The sequence below is a fragment of the Macaca fascicularis genome, chromosome 12 (assembly GCF_037993035.2).
Source record: "Macaca fascicularis isolate 582-1 chromosome 12, T2T-MFA8v1.1".
In the NCBI taxonomy this organism is placed as follows: domain Eukaryota; kingdom Metazoa; phylum Chordata; class Mammalia; order Primates; family Cercopithecidae; genus Macaca; species Macaca fascicularis.
In genome coordinates, this window is record NC_088386.1 from 114,589,837 (window position 1) to 114,607,148 (window position 17,312).

A 17,312-nucleotide genomic window follows, 5' to 3' on the forward strand; every position below is an offset into this window, starting at 1 on the left:
CGATGAAAGGACCCGGGGCGGGGCCGAGCGCAGCTTCCCCAAAGTGCAGGCGCGGTGAAACCATCGAGACAGAGGGCCAGAGAGTCGTATCGGTGAGAAGGCTGAGCGACGGATTACCCCAAAGCATGTGGCTGGAGGCGCGAGCTGGGGTGTGGGCGAGGTTCCTGGGTGTCGCAGAGGGGCCGGAGGCCGGAGAGCTTTGTCTGTGGCCTTCCATGCATAGGTGTTTTGGAATTCTGGATACCAATTCTGAGGCTCAGCCGAGGTCTCTGCTGTCAGCTCATCTCCCTGCATGCCAGGGTCAGGGCAAAGTGGCCGGGGTTCGGGGTTGGAGGAGAGGTGTACTAGAAACAACTTCGCGCTTATCCCTCAGGATCTTATTGTCTACAATGTGACGATCCGTGGAGAAAGTAGCAGATGGGCAGATTTTCAGTTGGGGAGAATGAGGGAGAAAAGAACGGGCATTCCGAGCCAAGAGAACTGCATGAACAAGGAGTTGGGAGGTTGCTTACTTGTTGAACATATTTGTTGCGTATTTGCATATTTACTGAACAGGTAGTGTTGGGAGCTAATCCATGAAAGGTAGGTGGGCGCCGTATTGTAGAGGGCCTTGAGTACCAGGCTGAGTTTGTACCCAGTTCAGGGGTCTGTTGGGAGCCAGCCATTGAAGGTGCTGGAGCAGAGAGAGAGATGGAATTGGAGCTTATCCCTATGATGAAAGATCTGGACCCTTTTGTAGCTGTTCCGTGAAGCCAGAGGTGAAGACCTTTTTTTTTTTTTTTTTTTTTTTGAGACAGTCTCGCTCTGCCGCCCAGGCTAGAGTGCAGTGGCGTGATCTTGGCTCACTGCAAGCTCCGCCTCCCGGGTTCACGCCATTCTCCTGCCTCAGCCTCCCGAGTAGCTGGGACTACAGGCGCCCGCCACCTCGCCCGGCTAGTTTTTTTGTATTTTTTAGTAGAGACGGGGTTTCACCGTGTCAGCCAGGATGGTCTCGATCTCCTGACCTCGTGATCCGCCCGTCTCGGCCTCCCAAAGTGCTGGGATTACAGGCTTGAGCCACCGCGCCCGGCCTAAGGTGAAGACCTTTTAAAATGCCATTTCAAGAACTATGATTTTAAAGACAGTTTAGGTGGGAGGTAATAAAGGTATAAACAGGACATTAGATATTGGGGATGTAAGGGTGAGGATATTTGAAGGACATTACTCATAACAAGGCATAGGGTTACTGACAAGTCAATGGATGCTTCTCCTTTGCTGACTGCAGCCAGTGGGCCCCTTTTTATCAAAGCTGGTCCCAGGGACAAAAAAAATCTTGTCCATCCATTATCCTGATGTGAAGCCAGTTTATATAGCTCTTTTTGGTTTAAGGCATCTCCAGACATGGTCCTCTGGTAGGAAACAGGTATGAGTAGACTAATGAAGGGCAAAATGGGATGAGGGGCCTGGAGTCTCCACCCTTGCATTCCAACACTACCCTTACCCCACAAAAGGAGGATATTGACCCACACAGTAGTGCTGACCTGTGGGCAGGGCTGGGGAGGTCCAGTTTCTAAAGTAATCTTGTGCTTTGTCCCTTCTCCACTGTTCCCCACCCCTAGGTTTTTGTAACACCCCAGGGCCTGTAAGGTTTGGTGTTTCCCTTTCAAGATGCCACTTTCAGACTTTATTCTGGCCCTGAAGGACAATCCCTACTTTGGGGCTGGATTTGGGCTGGTGGGTGTGGGCACAGCCCTGGCCTTGGCCCGGAAGGGTGCCCAACTGGGCCTGGTGGCATTCCGGCGCCATTACATGATCACACTGGAAGTCCCTGCTCGAGACAGGAGCTATGCCTGGTTGCTTAGCTGGCTCACCCGCCACAGTACCCGTACTCAGCACCTCAGTGTCGAGACTTCGTACCTTCAGCATGAGAGCGGCCGTATTTCCACTAAGTTTGAATTTGTCCCCAGCCCTGGAAACCACTTTATCTGGTAAAGTTGGGAGCTAGGGAGGGCTGTGCGAGTAGAAAAGAATGATGGAAGCTGGGTTTGACCCATTCACTCACTCTGTTTTGATCGTTCTTATTCAGGTATCGGGGGAAATGGATCCGGGTAGAACGAAGTCGAGAGATGCAGATGATAGACTTGCAGACGGGAACTCCTTGGGAATCTGTCACCTTCACGGCCCTGGGCACTGACCGAAAGGTTTTCTTCAACATCCTGGAGGAAGGTGTGGGATGGCACAGGCAGGCTTTCTCGGGACATTGCAGGGATGGGGACATTTGACATCAGATGAGCAGTTTGGAGAGGTGGAATAAGCAGGCTATGGTGAGCCCATGGGAACAGGGGGCCAGAAGGAAGCTGTTTGGCTCAGCTCCACCTAACTGAAGAATCAGCCATGGTGAAGAGAATTACTGGCTTTATCTCTTCTCCTTCCCAGCTCGAGAGCTAGCCTTACAGCAGGAGGAAGGGAAGACCGTGATGTACACAGCTGTGGGCTCTGAATGGCGTCCCTTTGGCTATCCACGCCGCCGGCGACCACTGAATTCTGTGGTTCTGCAACAGGGTCTGGCTGACCGAATTGTCAGAGATGTCCAGGAATTCATCAATAACCCCAAGTGGTACACTGACAGAGGTGAGAAGCAGCTGGGGTCTCGGCTGTGCTGTTTTTGACATTTTTAGAGGGGACAGGTTGGTCTCTGGCCAGATGAGGTGATATAAAGCTCTAGTCCAATTCCCAGAGATTAAGAGGAATGAAAAGTTGTGTATGAGAATGATTTACTTCTGTACCAAGATTATCAGGCTTCCAGGGGCCAGGGCTGGGAATGAACATGGATATCTGGGGCAAAAGACATGATCATCCTGGCTCTATCCCTAGGCATTCCCTACAGACGTGGCTACCTGCTTTATGGGCCCCCTGGTTGCGGAAAGAGCAGTTTTATGTGAGTATTCAAAATTTCTCTTAACTTGGCAAAATGAAGCCTTTTTGGAAATGCTGGGCTGATGGGGTTGGAAAGGGAAATGAATCTGGGAACTTGGGACCGGGGACCAGGATAAACATGAAATGTGTGGAACATTAGGGTGTGAGGTAGAAATCAGGCCTCTGAGACACATGTCCCCAGACTGTGAGGAGAGTAGCTGGGCCTGAGGAAGCATTTCCAGGTTGCCTGCTACTTCCTGCCATCCCATCCTCCATAGCACAGCCCTGGCTGGGGAACTGGAGCACAGCATCTGCCTGCTGAGCCTCACGGACTCTAGCCTCTCTGATGACCGGCTCAACCACCTGCTGAGCGTGGCCCCGCAGCAGAGCCTGGTGCTCCTGGAGGATGTGGATGCTGCTTTTCTCAGTCGAGACTTGGCTGTGGAGAGTAAGTGAGGGGTTCTGGAGGAAGGGGAGTGAGTAACTGTGGAACAGGGGAAGAAAACAAATCCAGAGGGCTGGTGGAGGATGCCTGGGTTAGTGACAAGAGTCCATGAGACGCATGGATAAGTAGGGGAACATAGTGGGGCATGCTGATTTTATGCTGGGCTATGACTACTCATGCTTCCTTATCTTTGCCTTCCTCCAGACCCAGTCAAGTACCAAGGCCTAGGTCGCCTCACCTTCAGTGGACTGCTTAATGCCTTGGATGGTGTGGCTTCCACTGAGGCCCGCATTGTGTTCATGACCACCAACCACGTTGACAGGTAGGAAGGAGCCAAGCATCCTGAGACTGAGGCAAGAGCCCACCCACTCCCCTAGTGCCTTGGGAGGAACAGGAGGTCGAGGAGCCATCTCTGTTGGGTACTAGTGTGACCACTGCCTGTGACTCTGCTTTCCCTATCTTCTCTCAGGCTGGACCCCGCCCTGATACGCCCCGGGCGAGTGGACCTGAAGGAGTATGTGGGCTACTGCTCACACTGGCAGCTGTCCCAGATGTTCCAGAGGTTCTATCCAGGGCAGGCACCTTCCTTAGCTGAGGACTTTGCAGAACGTGTCCTTCAAGCTACAACCCAGATCAGTCCTGCCCAGGTGCAGGGCTACTTCATGCTGTATAAAAATGACCCTGTGGGGGCAATTCACAATGCTGAGTCTCTGAGGAGGTGATCAGGCTGGGCTCAGCTCAGCTCTCCTCCTTTAGTTCAATAAACATCTGCCACACTACTCTGCTCTCATCTCCCTTTATCACTGAATTGGTACTTGAGTAAGACAGGGGCTGCAATCACAGGTGTAGAGGACTACATGCTCACAAACAAGACGTTCCAATAAGTCCTGCTCTTGCAAACGAAGCAGGGTGGTGGGGGCTTGTTTATGTGTAAACATCTTGAAAATCCAGAAATTCAGGGAAAGGTCAGAAAAACAACAATGTGTCTTGTGACTTGGCAACATTCCACAAACGACTGTATAAAATAAAGCAGAGCGCGCCATTCGAGGCGGCCGCCATGTTTGTCTTGTCTTGTGTTGTGTTGTGTGTTCATTCCTTTGTTTAGGAAACACGCGGACCCCAACACACAGGTGCTTATAGGGATCAGCCAGGCAACCAGACACACAAATGATGGGGCACAGCCTAAGATAAAGAGATGAGACACAAAACGGGAAACTAAATTCCTCTACCTAAAGGCATTCTATGTATATAAATAATGGACAGGCGTGGATGTGTACACAATGGGTTGTTAATGGTGGGTCCTAAGGACTCTGTTTACATGCTGACATCCCACTAGTTTTCCCTGAAACCCACTATACTAGCTGCTGAGATGTCAGACCCTCTACCCAGCTCTTTGGAGAATAGACTTCAGAGTGAAGTTGGGGACTGCTCTGCCACACCCCAGTCTTCCTAGGAATTGAGAAAAAGAGCCATTCCTCACAGGCTAGGTGCTGCTGAGCAAAGAAAGCCAAACAAGGCCAAATACCTTTATTACCCCCCTCCCATCCCCAATTCCCTGTCCCCCACAAGTCCTGCTAGGAACCATCCTCAGATTCCAGGCCCAGGGGCTCCCTCCGAGTACCAGGCCGGTATGCTCCCTGGCCCCGAGGCAGGCGGGGGTAGGAAGAACCCGGTGTCCGGCCTTTAGAGCGCTCCCAGCGAACACAGTCCCGAGTCCTGCGGGGTGGGGGGCCCTGCCAGCTGCCAGGCCCCTTCTCTTGTGGAGGACCTTCAACTCCTTGGCTATGGGGTTCTGGCTTTAGGTCCATGGGCTCCTTGAGGGGCCCCTCAGGAGGTGGCAGTTCCTGGGTGTCACGGGTACCTTTAGGGGCGTGGCACTCCCCTCCCTTCGGGTGCCTCCGTTCGGGCTGTCGCCAGGGACCTCGACTGGGCTTGGGGGGATCTAGCATAGCTTTCTGGGTTTCGCCCAACCTTTGCTGATTTGACCCAGCCCCTGGAATCTTCTCACACATGTACTGGGTTGCCACAGGCAGAGGAGTTGGCAAGGTGGACTGGACAGCTGATGAGGTGGGCAGTTCTGCTGCAAGGGTGCTGGGTGGTTGGGATCCTTTGGAGACATCTACAGCTGACTCAGGTTCCGCAGGGGTAGGAGGCTAGAAAGAAGTGACAAGATGCAGTGAGGGAGATGCAGCTCCTCGAGGAAGGGAACTACAGGCCCCTCTCCTACTATCTGGGCTGACCATGATCAGCCTATCATCTCTGTGGTTAGAACAAAGCTCACTCTGGGGCCATGGCCGATTGGGGTTTGTAGGAAGGCTGGTGGCATTACGGGACAACTGGGAAATCCTTCCCTCACCTGCTGAAGGCTGATGAAGTAACGGTTTCGCTCAGCCTCAAGGTCAATGATTCCCCCCCGTTCCTGCTGCCTCTGGTAGAGCCGCTTGCGTTCTTCTTGCTGGCGCAAGCTCTCTGCACTGGGCTGGTACAGCTCCTGGAAGGAAGAATGGCAGAGAGGAAATAATGAACAGCAGAAGGCAGACTCAAATCCCTACTCCTCCGAGGCTGCCTCAGGAGATCTGCACTGGTTTTGCCCCTCAGGTCTGGGCTCCCAGAGTCTTAGGCTCCCACCAGTGGGGGATGTGGCTTTGCAGAGAGGTCCTAGGCAGTTCAAGCCCAATTTCAGAGATCCCATGTGACACAGACAAGATGCCATTCCTTACTCTTTAGAAAATGCCATTACTCCTGGCTCAGACTGGAAGAAAGACCCCTTACCATGGGCTGTTGGGGTTCAGGGGCTGCTTTCAGCGAGGCAAGATCATAAACGAGGGGCTCTCTGCACACTGGACACTGCACACCGACTTCCTTCTAAAAAAGAGGAAAAATCATATGCCTGTGTCACAGCCCAGGATGTCCCCTGGTGCTGACCCATCAGCCAACCTAATCTGCAGAGGGCTGGGACTAAAGGGCACAGGGACACTGGTTCAGCAGTGAGTTGGGACAGAGCACGGGTTGTCTAACTAGAGATCTGGGAACCCCCTGAAACTGCATGCAATATGTAAGTGTATAGAAGGATGCCCTGGCCAGGCACGGTGGCTCGTGCCTGTAACCCCAGCACTTTGGGAGGCCACGGCGGGCAGATCACTTGAGGTCATGAGTTTGAGACCAGCCTGGCCAACATGGTGAAACCCCATCTCTACTGAAAATACAAAAATTAGCTGGGCATGGTGGCTCATGCCTATAATCCCAGCTACTCAGGAGGCTGAGGCAGGAGGATTGCTTGAACCCAGGAGGCAGAGGTCGCAGTGAGCCGAGTGCTTGAACCCAGGAGGCGGAGGATGCAGTGAGCCGAGACTGCACTACTGCACTCCAGCCTGGGTGGCAGAGTGACACCCCATCTCAAAAAAATAAATAAATAAAAAAAAAATAAAAGGATGCCCTTTTTTCTGGACAGAGGTAAGAGTTCATTAATCTCAAGGTTATCTATGACCCTAAAAAGGTGAAGAGCCACTGGAGTGGAGGGATGGAAAGGTTGTGAAAGGCTGTGCCTAAGGGTGTCAGATGAGTGTGCAGGTCTGGTAAGGTCTACCTGTTTGGTTGCAGCATGCTGCCGTTCCTGTTCCTGCTCCTGTCCTTGTGCCTTCAGCTCTTGCTCCATGTGCTGGATGTACCGAGCAAGGCAGTGGCAGTGGAAGTAGTGGTAACAGGGTGTTTTGGTAAAGGCCTCCTTCTCCTAGAGGGAAGGCAGATGTAGGGCACTAAGTCAGAGCTCTCTCACAGCCCTCATCTTGGTCCCAAGCAGAATGCCAGGTCCCAAGAGAGAAACCCACCTGGAAACCATAGAGGCAGATGACACACTGGCCATGAGGGATGTTGTTATCTGTGAGAATTTCCTTCCCTTTCTGAGGAGAGAAGACACTGATTAAACAGGGGGTTAGGGAGAAGAATGGTGAGCAAGGCCTGTCTACTACTCCTAGGAGTGACTGGCTGGACTTGGCTCCTACCAGGCCAGTTTGTTACCTTGTGTTTATGCATTTCTGTCTTGGTGATGCTCCCTCTGCTGGGAATCAATCCTTCTCCACGTCTCTGCCCCTCCCCCAAAATTTGATCTTCCTGGTTTCAAAATTCAACCTAATTGTTTTTCCTTTCATTAAGTCACTTTTAATATATCTTGGAGATGAAAATAATACACCTTGAGAGAAAAAAATGTTCAATTAAAACTCATCTTCTGGGAGGCCTTTCTTGATTAGTCCCCTTCAATATCATTCCCCCATGGGGCAATGAGTTTGTTCTAAGTCAGCTTTCAGAAAGCATGTCAAAGCATGGACAACCCGAATGGACAGAAAATTCACAAGGCATTGAGTTGGGCTGTGAACTATGCATTTGAATTGTTATTTGAACAGCTAATAGTGTACTCTGGAATTCCACAAAGTCCAAGGCTGCATTGTGGAGGCCTGACCTAGGACTGCTACAGTGGCCTATCAAACCCACTCTCTTTGACTCTCGGCCACCCACCTTCATTCTATTCTGAACATTTTTCTTAAAAATTTAAACTAGGAGAGGCTGGGCATGGTGGCTCATGCCTATAATCCCAGCACTTTGGGTGGCCAAGGCAGGTGGATTATCTGAAGTCAGGAGTTCAAGACTAGCCTGGCCAACAAGGAGAAACCCCAACTCTACTAAAAATACAAAATTAGCTAGGTGTGGTGGTACATGCCTGTAATCCTAGCTATTTGGGAGGCTGAGGCAGGAGAATCACTTGAACCTGGGAGGCAGAGGTTGCAGTGAGCTGAGATCACACCACTGCACTCCAGCCTGGATGACAGACTAAGACTGTCTCAAAAAATAAATAAATAAATAAAATAAAAATAAAAAATAAATAAACTAGAGGAAAATAAGACTGTACTTTATATTTTTAATCTCAAACAGCAGAAGTTTTCCGTGTATATTGGAGCTCCAGGTGTTGCTTCATGTGGGTTGTTTCACTAAGCAGTGTCTTTCGGGAAGTTTCTCAAATAGAAGAGTCTCATTTCTCTGGATTAATTTAGGTCTTACTTAATGATTCCAGATCTATTTAAGATTCTAGGCCCATGGTTTCCCTTTTACAGCTAGAAACTGCTCTAGCTCGAAGGAAAGAACATATCCCAGACTAGCGCACCTCTTACCTCAATGAGTTCATAGAGCATGGCTGCGCCCAGCCCGGCCTTGGCCACATGGCCCAGCGCTTGTAAGATCCTGGAGGAAGAGGGCAAACCACATATTAGGCCTGCCCATTTCCGTCACTGGGCAAAGCTGTAGCTGAGCTTTCCCTGTTTGACAGGTTCAACTTACGTGTGGATCTGTTCATCTGAAAGTCCTCGGGGATTTCGGATAGAGATCTGTGGCACCTCATGGGGATACTAGTGGGGGCAAATAACAAGTTACTGCTGAACTGATCCACCCCAGGGACTCTCCCCTTCCTCCCTTTGCTGCCACAGAGTAGGGGCTTCACCTCTGCTGGGACCTGAAGCACCAGAGTGAAGCAGACATACTGTGAATCCTGGTCCTCTGCAGTGGCAGGATGCAAAGTGATGTAGATCTCCCACGGTGAAGTTCTGCAGGTGGATCAAGTAGAAACGCAGATGTGACTGTGTAAGGACTTGGGGGCTGGGGAGGATGGGGTTGAGACAGTAAAGTGGGCAAAGAAAGTACATATTGGACTCTTTCTTTTGGGGTAGGATTAAAGGAATAGCTTTTGTCTACACAAGAGAAATATTATCTCTGAATCAAGGCTTACACTGTCTTAAGACCCAGATTCGGCATAGAACCTCTCCTCATTACTAGGGGGACTCCTGCCCACCGCTGGTTGAATACATACCTGCCATTTCCTTTAATCACCTGTAGTTCATCCAGATAGATGGACTCCAACACTTCAACTTCAGAGGGAAGGACCCTAGAGAGACAGGAGTAGACTGACTTTCCATTACAACTCTCCCTGTGGAAGCCTGCTAAGGCCAATAAACGCGGGCTTTGTAGAAAAATGGCAATCTACCAGAATGCATTTTCCTGCTAAACTCCTTAAAAACAAGGAAAATGTTACCTTAAGTTTTCAACTGGCCAAATAGGAGGCACAAAAATCAGAATTTTAAGCATTATTTCTGCCAAGAGATGAAGAAGTGGATTCCAGAAAAATAAAATGACTAACCAAGGCTTAACATAGGTAGAACTGGGCCCAGAGTCGGGTTTCCTGACTCCCTGTTTAAGTTTCATTCCCCTTAGTGGCTGACTTTCTGGTCTAGAGGTATGGCACCCATTTACTAGCATTAACGTTACCAATATTACTCCAGCCTTTCCCTACATCAATGTCCAGTGTGGATCCCAGTGCCTTGGCTACCGTCTACATACACTTTTAACACCAGTCACCCTAAGCCTTCTTAAAGGAGATAGCAACCTCAACACAACAGGTCTAGGGTGGTGTAAAGGCTGTGTTGTAATGGAAAAGCCAGCAGCCTCGGAGTTAGTAACAGGTACCAATCACTTACAAGCTATGCGATCTGGGAAGTGACCTCTCTGTAAGCTTAAGTTATCCTGTCTATCACATATAGATGATAACACCTACTCTCTAGGGTTACTATGAGGATAAAAGGTGATTTGTTTATATAAAGTACCTAATAGTATCTGGGCTATAGTAGCTAGTCTACATCCTCTTTTTCTTCCCGTCTGTATATAACCTTCTCCCTTAGAAGGAAGAGGGAAGGAGGGAGGTAGTAGAGTACTCTGGATGTATTTATGACCCTGGCTGTCTGGTTGATCTACATCAGCCTGTTGAGGTTAGCATCCATGTTCCGATGTAAATCAGAGGACACACATGCTTAAGCATAGAAACAGTAGTTGTATTGAAATTGAAGCTGAGTGATCAGTTTGTGTCTACAGCTCTACCAGGTGATACATGGAAAAATGCATACTTTCCTTTCTCATACTGCTCTCTCTTCATTCTAAGAGTAAGGCTGCTCCAGCATGACTTATGTCAGTTGTTGTTAAGTCTTAGGCAGAAACTTCAAAATATAAAATACAAAGCTTTACACCTCACAGAAAATAGTGTAGTTTTGGCTGACATGGGATGGGAGTCTCACAGCACTACAGGCTGCTGCACTCACTGTTGTTCTCTCCATGGCTCAAGGTGTCTCCCCTGAATCTTAAAAGTTCCCCTGAACAGGTCAACTATAAGTTATCCCAGCACTTTGGGAGGCTGAGGTGGGAGGATCACTTGAGGCCAGGAGTTCGAGACCAGCCTGGGCAACAAAGCGAGACTATCTCTACAGAAAATAAAAAATTAGCTGGACACAGTGGTCCCAGCTACTTGGGAGGCTGAGGCAGAAGAATCGCTGGAGCCCAGGAGGTTGAGTCTGTAATGAGCCATGATCTTGCCACTGTACTCCAGCCTGGGTGACAAAGTAAGACTCCGTCTCTTAAAAAAAGAAAAGAAAAAGTTTCCCTGAACACTTTGAAAACCAGTAGTCTAGATAGTCTTAATAAAGGCCAGTACTAGCAGGGCTCCCTGAACCAATGTAACACTGAGGTGTAGCCTCAGTCAAGTGGCCCTTCAATACTTTGCCTACCCTAGTTATGTGGGTCCTGGATGGGATGCTGGTAAGGTGGTGACAACAAAATGGGGGAGAGGGGATTGAAGAATGTCCTAGTATAAAGAATCTAAGGTGTGGAGTCAGATAGATGTGGATTTCTAGTCGCAATTTTCCACCTTTTGGCAAATCACTTTACTTCTTTGGGGCTCATCTAATCTTCCCAGGTGCCTGCACCTCAGTTATTAATGAAAAGGAGGCCGGGTGTGGTGGCTCACGCCTGTAATTCCAGCACCTTGGGAGGCTGAGGTGGGAGGATCACTTGAACCCAGGGGTTCAAGACCAGCCTGGCCAACATGGCAAAACTCTGTCTCTACAAAAAATACAAAATTAGCTGGGCATGGTGGCACAGACCTGTAGCCTCAGCTACTTGGAAGGCTGAGGCAAGAGGATCACCTGAGCCTGGGGAGGTTGAGGCTGCAGTGAGCCATAATCGCACCACCGCACTCCAGCGTGGGCGACAGTGAGACTCTGTCTCAAAAAACAAAACAAAACAAAACAAAACAAAAAAACAGACTTAAGTATATTACAAATCCATCGTGATCCTCTCAACTATTCTGAGGTAAATACCACACCCACTTTGTTTTTACAGCTGAGGACACTGACTCACAGAAGCTAGATGGCCTGGTCAGCATCACACAGCTAATAAAATGCGGAGTTAACCCACATTGATCCTACTTCCAAATCCCAGAGTCCTTCCATGTTCTAGTCTTTAGTTAAGAATGCTTGAGAGAAGGACTAGAGGGACTTTATGTGAGGTGTAAAGCTTTATTCAGACAATAGTCCTCACTAGTGCTGTGTGGGAGAGAGAAGGTTGAGGAAAGCGTCGGCGGAAAAACGCTGATCCAAGGAGAAAGGGGTACCGAACCGGAGGGCACTAGTTCTGAGAGGCGAAAGGGAGATGGGGAGGTCTGACGGGCAGGCATCCCCCAAAGCCCCTGAGAAAATTCATTTGAGGAGCATAGAAAGGGATAGCGTGAAGCTGGAGGAAAGGGGATCGAACCGGATAAGGCGAGGCCTGAACTGGTCTGGCGGGCGCAGACCCGGTCTCTTCTCACTCAGATCAGCGCCCCTCCACCCTCCCGTTCCCCAGTCTAGAAGATCTCCCAGAGGAGATGTCAGCATCTCTGCCATCCCTCATCCTTCGCTCCACCCCACACGCCCGCCGTACGGACCGTCTGCGACAGCTGCTAGGCCTCTGGACTAGATCCAGACTGTCAGCCAAAGCCCATGCCCCCGAAGTTACCAGTCCTCCTCCCCTGCAGCTGCAGACGCAGACGCCGCCATGTCTTCACCGGCCCGCAGCCGGAACCGGAAATGCCCTTAGGGAAGTCGGAGGCGGAAAACTAAGAGGGGTGGGCAGCTAGCGTCGTTTCTAGGCAACCGCAGACTCCGGGTCCTTAGCCGGGCCTGACGGCCCAGAGGCAGTTCGGATGCGTCCCAGGAAGTGCCCATGTGTGGTCCGCCGTCCCTCCCACACCTCTGAGCGCCTTTGTCCTCTGAACTTCTCACCAGTTCTAGCGAGTGAAATTGTTAGAAAGGGAGCCAAAACAGACTGGCGCGAGGGGCGGGTGGAGAAGAATTGTAAGTCAGGCAACGTATGCAGGCAGCCAGAAGATATGGGGCTAAAGGCCAGGGAATCCGTCCCTGGGCCTGAGGAGCTTGGATCTCCTAGGCTGGGGATGAGAGAGGGACCCTGGCTTGCGAAGCGCATGGGCCAGGGGGTCTGAGAGCAGGTGCTGAGGAATCTGGGAGTGGCAGGAACTTGGGGGAGACTCGAAGGAGCAGGGTTGGGTGGGCGATGCTAGGTTAAGAGAGCAGGGTCGAGTGGGCCAAGCTGGGTGAGGGAGAAGGGGGACCAGGTGTCAGGTGGGCATGGGGCCGGGTTGGGGACAGGAGGCTGAAAGTGGAGAGGAACTACAAAGAGATGCTGTGTTTGTTCCAAGATCGCATCACCTTTGCGTCATTCTACCCTCCCATGTTTTTTGAGGCTTGGTCTTTGTGAAAAAGAGAAAAGGCAAGGTGGCTAACATTTTTCCTTTCCCATGCCCCAACTAGGCCTCCCAGATGTTGTGGAATTGTCCCTGGATCTATAGCTCTTCACCGTCTCTACCTTTTTCCTTCTAAGAGATTCTGAAACCTCTGTCATGGAAAAGTACCACGTGTTGGAGATGATTGGAGAAGGCTCTTTTGGGAGGGTGTACAAGGGTCGAAGAAAATACAGTGCTCAGGTATTGTACAAAGAGGGATACCTTTTGGGTGGGATTTGGTACCCCCAACTCCAGTGGAAAATGGGTCTAGAAGGGATGTATGTATACCAGTTTATATTCCTAAGGCATTGACTCTCTCATACTTCTTATGGAGTATAAGCTCTGAAGTTGTATTATTTGGGTATAAGTTCCATCTCCACCGCTTTCTAACCCTAGAATTATGGACAAATTACTTAACTTCTCTATGTCTCAATTTCCTCATCTCTAGAATGGGGATAAGAACAGCAACTGATTGATGGCATTTGAGATTAAGTATGTTGTCACATTAAATCAGTTAGTACAGTGCCTGGCTCTTAGTAAACAACAAATATTATTATTATTAGTCTCTAGCACACCATGTAGTAAGAGGTAAACCACTTGAACTCTATTATTTCCTCTTAATTTTTTTTCCTTTCCTTTCCCCTAAATCTCATCTTGACTGCTTTGGTCAAATCAGAACACTTCTCCTAGAAGGTGAGATGTTTTGCCCATGCTGTTTCCTCCTGGGATGAGGAGTGGGGAAAGCCTGGATACGGCCAGGGTACCATGGAGAAAATGGAAGCGGGAGACTGACAGAAATAATAAGAGTTACTCAAACACTCTAAAGTCTGACTTCTGGAGCTCTGAGATTAAGTCTGAAATTCTGGCTCTTTTCAGTAGTGTGATTAGGCATTAACTTTTCACCTTACCACTGACAGGTCGTGGCCCTGAAGTTCATCCCAAAATTGGGGCGCTCAGAGAAGGAGCTGAGGAATTTGCAACGAGAGATTGAAATAATGCGGGGTCTGCGGCATCCCAACATTGTGCATATGCTTGACAGCTTTGAAACTGACAAAGAGGTGTGCTTTGACAGTTTTGGGCCCTGTCTCCCCAAGCACAAGGGTTCCAGGAATTTCCCAACCTCAGAATATATGAATCTGGAGCCATCAGTGCCACTGCCTTCTCTCTGTAGGTGGTGGTGGTGACAGACTATGCTGAGGGAGAGCTCTTTCAGATTCTAGAAGATGATGGAAAACTTCCCGAAGACCAGGTATGCTTCCTGCCTTCAACTTCCCACCACCAACCTCTCTCCAGGTTAGGAACTGGTAGAGCAAGCTAAGGACACTGAGAGTCTCCATTTCTTCTCAGACTTCTGAGAAGAATATAAGAGTCTAGGTATATAGAGGCAGTGTGGTGTGGGAGTAAATTATATAAACATTAGAGCCAAAATATCTGAGTAGGAAGCTTGGCTCTGCACCTTCCTAGCTGGGTCTGCTTGGACAAGTTACTTTAATTTCTTTGTGCTTAGTTTCCTCATTTGTAAAATGAAGATAATAATCATGTTTGCCTGGTAAGTCTATGGTGAAGAGTGATAAGTCATGTAATGTGTTTGAATAGTTGCTATTAACATTGTTGTTATTAGATACCTTTAGGGAAGAAGGACCAGTGAAATGGTACCAGAAAGAGGGCAGTAAGAATAAAGGTTGTGGTGAGTCAGGATTTGGCACCAGGACATAGTGGTTAGCAGTGGGATTTTGTTACACATATCCTCCAGCCACATTTATTCTAGGGGTTTCTCTGTACTCAAGCAAGTAGGCCCCCCTTGGGATTCATTATTGCAGCATTCCCTTTCCTTCTAAGCACTCACCACTATTTGTAAGTAATCTTTTTTTTATTATTTTATTTTTAATTGAATTTTATTTTTTGAGATGGAGTCTTGCTTTGTTGCCCAGGCTGGAGTGCAGTGGCACGATCTTGGCTCACAACAATCTCCGCCTCCTAGGTTCAAGCAATTATCATGCCTTAGCCTCCCCAGTAGCCGGGATTATAGCATGTGCCACCATGCCCAGCTAATTTTGTACTTTTAGTAGAGATGGGGTTTTACCATGCTGGCCAGGCTGGTCTCGAACTCCTGGCCTCAGGTGATCTGCCCGCCTCAGCCTCCCAAAGTGCTGGGATTACAGGCGTGAGCCACCATGCCTAATCACCATATTTGTTTTATCTGTCTTGATTGTTTGTCTGACTACTTTTCTTGAAAAAAGGCATTTTGTTTTATTTAATAACAGGTAATGTGTATTGAATATTTACTATGTGCCAGGCACCATTCTGAGTATTATTTTGCATGCTTTAACTCAATCCTTACAATAATCCACCAGGGTAGATGGTGTCAGTATATAGATTGTCACCTTAGTTTGCCCATGGTCAAGCAGATAGTAAATGAGATTCAATAAATTTTTCTTGAATGAATGAATGAGCAAATGAAAGAAGGATTAAACAAGGGGAACAATAACTAAGAAAGGAATAGTGTGAAGCTCTGCGAGAAAGGGAAGGAAGAAAAGATTAGCAATAATATTAGGAGAAGTTTTTGGATTTGTCAGCCAGCTGCTGCTTCTAACCTTTTTTTTCTTTCTCTCACCTCTTTAACCTCTAGGTTCAGGCCATTGCTGCTCAGTTGGTATCAGCCCTGTACTATCTGCATTCCCACCGCATCCTACACCGAGATATGAAACCTCAGAACATCCTCCTTGCCAAGGGTGGTGGCATCAAGCTCTGTGACTTTGGGTAAAGATTCTAGCATCCATCTATGCTTCCAGTTCCACAGGGTATCTTTTTTTTTTTTTTTTTTTTAATTTGTTTTTGAAGGCGTTTCACTCTTGTTACCCAGGCTGGAGTGCAATGGCATGATCTCCGCTCACCGCAACCTCTGCCTCCCAGGTTCAAGCAATTCGACTGCCTCAACCTCCAGAGTAGCTGGGATTACAGGCGTGTGCCACCACGCCTGGCTAATTTTGTGTTTTTAGTAGAGACGGGGTTTCTCCATGTTGGTGAGGCTGATCTCAAACTCCTGACTTCAGGTGATCTGCCCACCTTGGCCTCCCAAAGTGCTAGGATTACTCCACTGCGCCGGCCCCACAGGGAATCTTAGACCATACTCTTGACTTATTTGCACCTCATTTTAGAACCAGAGCTGGAGATTGGGACTTCTGCTGGGTCTTCTGGAACCTAATCAAAGGTGCTCCCGCTGCTCCGGTTTGGAATATCTCTATGTTAGGTAGTAGTGACCAGGTTTAGAATATCTTTTCTCTTTCCATATCCATCCCGTTATCTTCTGCAGATTTGCCCGGGCTATGAGCACCAACACAATGGTGCTGACGTCCATCAAAGGCACACCACTCTATATGTCTCCAGAGCTGGTGGAGGAACGACCATACGACCACACAGCTGACCTCTGGTCTGTTGGCTGCATACTGTATGAACTGGCAGTAGGCACTCCTCCCTTCTATGCTACAAGCATCTTTCAGCTGGTCAGCCTCATTCTCAAGGACCCTGTGCGCTGGCCCTCAACCATCAGTCCCTGCTTTAAGGTAATGAATATTGAAAGGGAGATGGCTTTTACATTAGAAATCTGTCTCCCTCTACCTCTGTTCCTTTTTCCAAAATCCTTTTCCAGAGCTGAGTCGGGACTTTGCAGTTACTGAATTAATGGCTATGTTAGTCTGTTCTCGCATTGCTATACAGAACTACCTGAAACTGGGTAATTTATAAAGAAAAGAGGTTTAGTTGGCTCACAGCTCCATAACCTGTACAGGAAGGATGGCTGCGGAAGCCTCAGGAAACTTACTATCGTGATGGAAAGCAAAGGGGAAACAGGCATGTCTTATGTGGCAGATCAGGAGGAAGAGAGAGAAGGGAAAGGTGCTACACACTGTTTTTTTTTTTTGAGACAGAGTTTGTTTTTTTTTTTTTTTTTGAGACGGAGTCTTGCTCTGTCGCCCAGGCTGGAGTGCAGTGGCGTGATCTCGGCTCACTGCATTCTCCACCTCCCAGGTTCGTGCCGTTCTCCTGCCTCAGCCTCCCAAGTAGCTGGGATTACAGGTGCCCGCCACCACAACCAGCTAATTTTTTTGTATTTTTTAGGAGAGACAGGGTTTCACCGTGTTAGTCAGGATGGTCTCGATCTCCTGACCTCGTGACTCGCCTGCCTTGGCCTCCCAAAGTGCTGGGATTACAGGCATGAGCCACCGCTCCCAGCCTGAGACAGAGCTTTGCTCTTGTCCAGTCTGGAGTGCAATGGTGCGATCTCAGCTTACCACAACCTCCGCTTCCTGGTTTCTAGTGATTCTCCTG

General features: G+C 48.9%; 3 protein-coding genes across 41 annotated transcripts in view; 2 read left to right on the forward strand and 1 right to left on the reverse strand.

Moving 5' to 3' along the window:
• Positions 1 to 65: 65 nt before the first annotated feature.
• BCS1L (BCS1 homolog, ubiquinol-cytochrome c reductase complex chaperone) lies at positions 66 to 4,411 on the forward strand. 30 transcript variants are annotated; one of them, XM_074010131.1, is made up of 8 exons: positions 66 to 92; positions 1,599 to 1,967; positions 2,066 to 2,303; positions 2,416 to 2,610; positions 2,854 to 2,917; positions 3,174 to 3,343; positions 3,545 to 3,662; positions 3,810 to 4,411. In XM_074010131.1, exons 4-8 carry the CDS (start codon positions 2,457 to 2,459, stop codon positions 4,060 to 4,062), a joined length of 759 nt encoding a protein of 252 aa, XP_073866232.1. In that variant the 5' UTR covers positions 66 to 92; positions 1,599 to 1,967; positions 2,066 to 2,303; positions 2,416 to 2,456; the 3' UTR covers positions 4,063 to 4,411. The 30 variants fall into 30 exon arrangements, 27 of the variants coding, with proteins under 27 accessions (XP_073866232.1, XP_073866244.1, XP_005574353.2 ...); XM_074010143.1 differs by having other exon boundaries at positions 3,179 to 3,343; XM_005574296.5 differs by having other exon boundaries at positions 2,066 to 2,205.
• A 417-nt stretch (positions 4,412 to 4,828) lies between these two features.
• RNF25 (ring finger protein 25) lies at positions 4,829 to 12,275 on the reverse strand. 2 transcript variants are annotated; one of them, XM_005574309.4, is made up of 10 exons: positions 12,203 to 12,275; positions 9,195 to 9,269; positions 8,829 to 8,931; positions 8,669 to 8,736; positions 8,503 to 8,572; positions 7,168 to 7,239; positions 6,927 to 7,070; positions 6,113 to 6,205; positions 5,697 to 5,831; positions 4,829 to 5,493 (listed from the first exon to the last, which is right to left on the reverse strand). In XM_005574309.4, exons 1-10 carry the CDS (start codon positions 12,241 to 12,243, stop codon positions 4,915 to 4,917), a joined length of 1,380 nt encoding a protein of 459 aa, XP_005574366.1. In that variant the 5' UTR covers positions 12,244 to 12,275; the 3' UTR covers positions 4,829 to 4,914. The 2 variants fall into 2 exon arrangements, with proteins under 2 accessions (XP_005574366.1, XP_065382166.1); XM_065526094.1 differs by lacking the exon at positions 6,113 to 6,205.
• Positions 12,276 to 12,343: 68 nt separating this feature from the next.
• The window catches only part of STK36 (serine/threonine kinase 36), a 30,683-nt gene continuing 25,714 nt past the window's right edge, over positions 12,344 to 17,312 (forward strand). For 4 of the 9 annotated variants that reach the window (XR_012421473.1, XM_005574302.5, XM_015432793.4 and 1 more), the window contains exons 1-6: positions 12,344 to 12,540; positions 13,015 to 13,187; positions 13,904 to 14,044; positions 14,158 to 14,235; positions 15,616 to 15,746; positions 16,300 to 16,549. Coding sequence is in view for 8 of the 9 variants with exons in the window: in XM_005574302.5 (XP_005574359.3) it covers positions 13,104 to 13,187; positions 13,904 to 14,044; positions 14,158 to 14,235; positions 15,616 to 15,746; positions 16,300 to 16,549 (684 nt within the window). In the remaining variant the exon portion in view is untranslated. Of the gene's footprint in view, positions 12,693 to 12,902; positions 12,979 to 13,014; positions 13,188 to 13,903; positions 14,045 to 14,157; positions 14,236 to 15,615; positions 15,747 to 15,849; positions 16,198 to 16,299; positions 16,550 to 17,312 lie in introns of all 9 variants that reach the window. The other 5 variants (XM_005574305.5, XM_074010118.1, XM_074010119.1 and 2 more) reach the window with 4 other exon arrangements.

Coding starts and splice junctions, on each gene's coding strand:
- BCS1L (XM_005574296.5), top strand. CDS start 1,648: ATGCCACTTTCAGACTTTATTCTGGCCCTGAAGGACAATCCCTACTTT. Junction 2,918..3,173: donor TGCGGAAAGAGCAGTTTTAT/GTGAGTATTCAA, acceptor CATCCTCCATAG/CACAGCCCTGGCTGGGGAAC. Junction 3,663..3,809: donor ACCACCAACCACGTTGACAG/GTAGGAAGGAGC, acceptor ATCTTCTCTCAG/GCTGGACCCCGCCCTGATAC.
- RNF25 (XM_005574309.4), bottom strand. CDS start 12,243: ATGGCGGCGTCTGCGTCTGCAGCTGCAGGGGAGGAGGACTG. Junction 9,270..12,202: donor GCTGCAGGGGAGGAGGACTG/GTAACTTCGGGG, acceptor CTGTCTCTCTAG/GGTCCTTCCCTCTGAAGTTG. Junction 8,573..8,668: donor TCAGATGAACAGATCCACAC/GTAAGTTGAACC, acceptor CTCTTCCTCCAG/GATCTTACAAGCGCTGGGCC.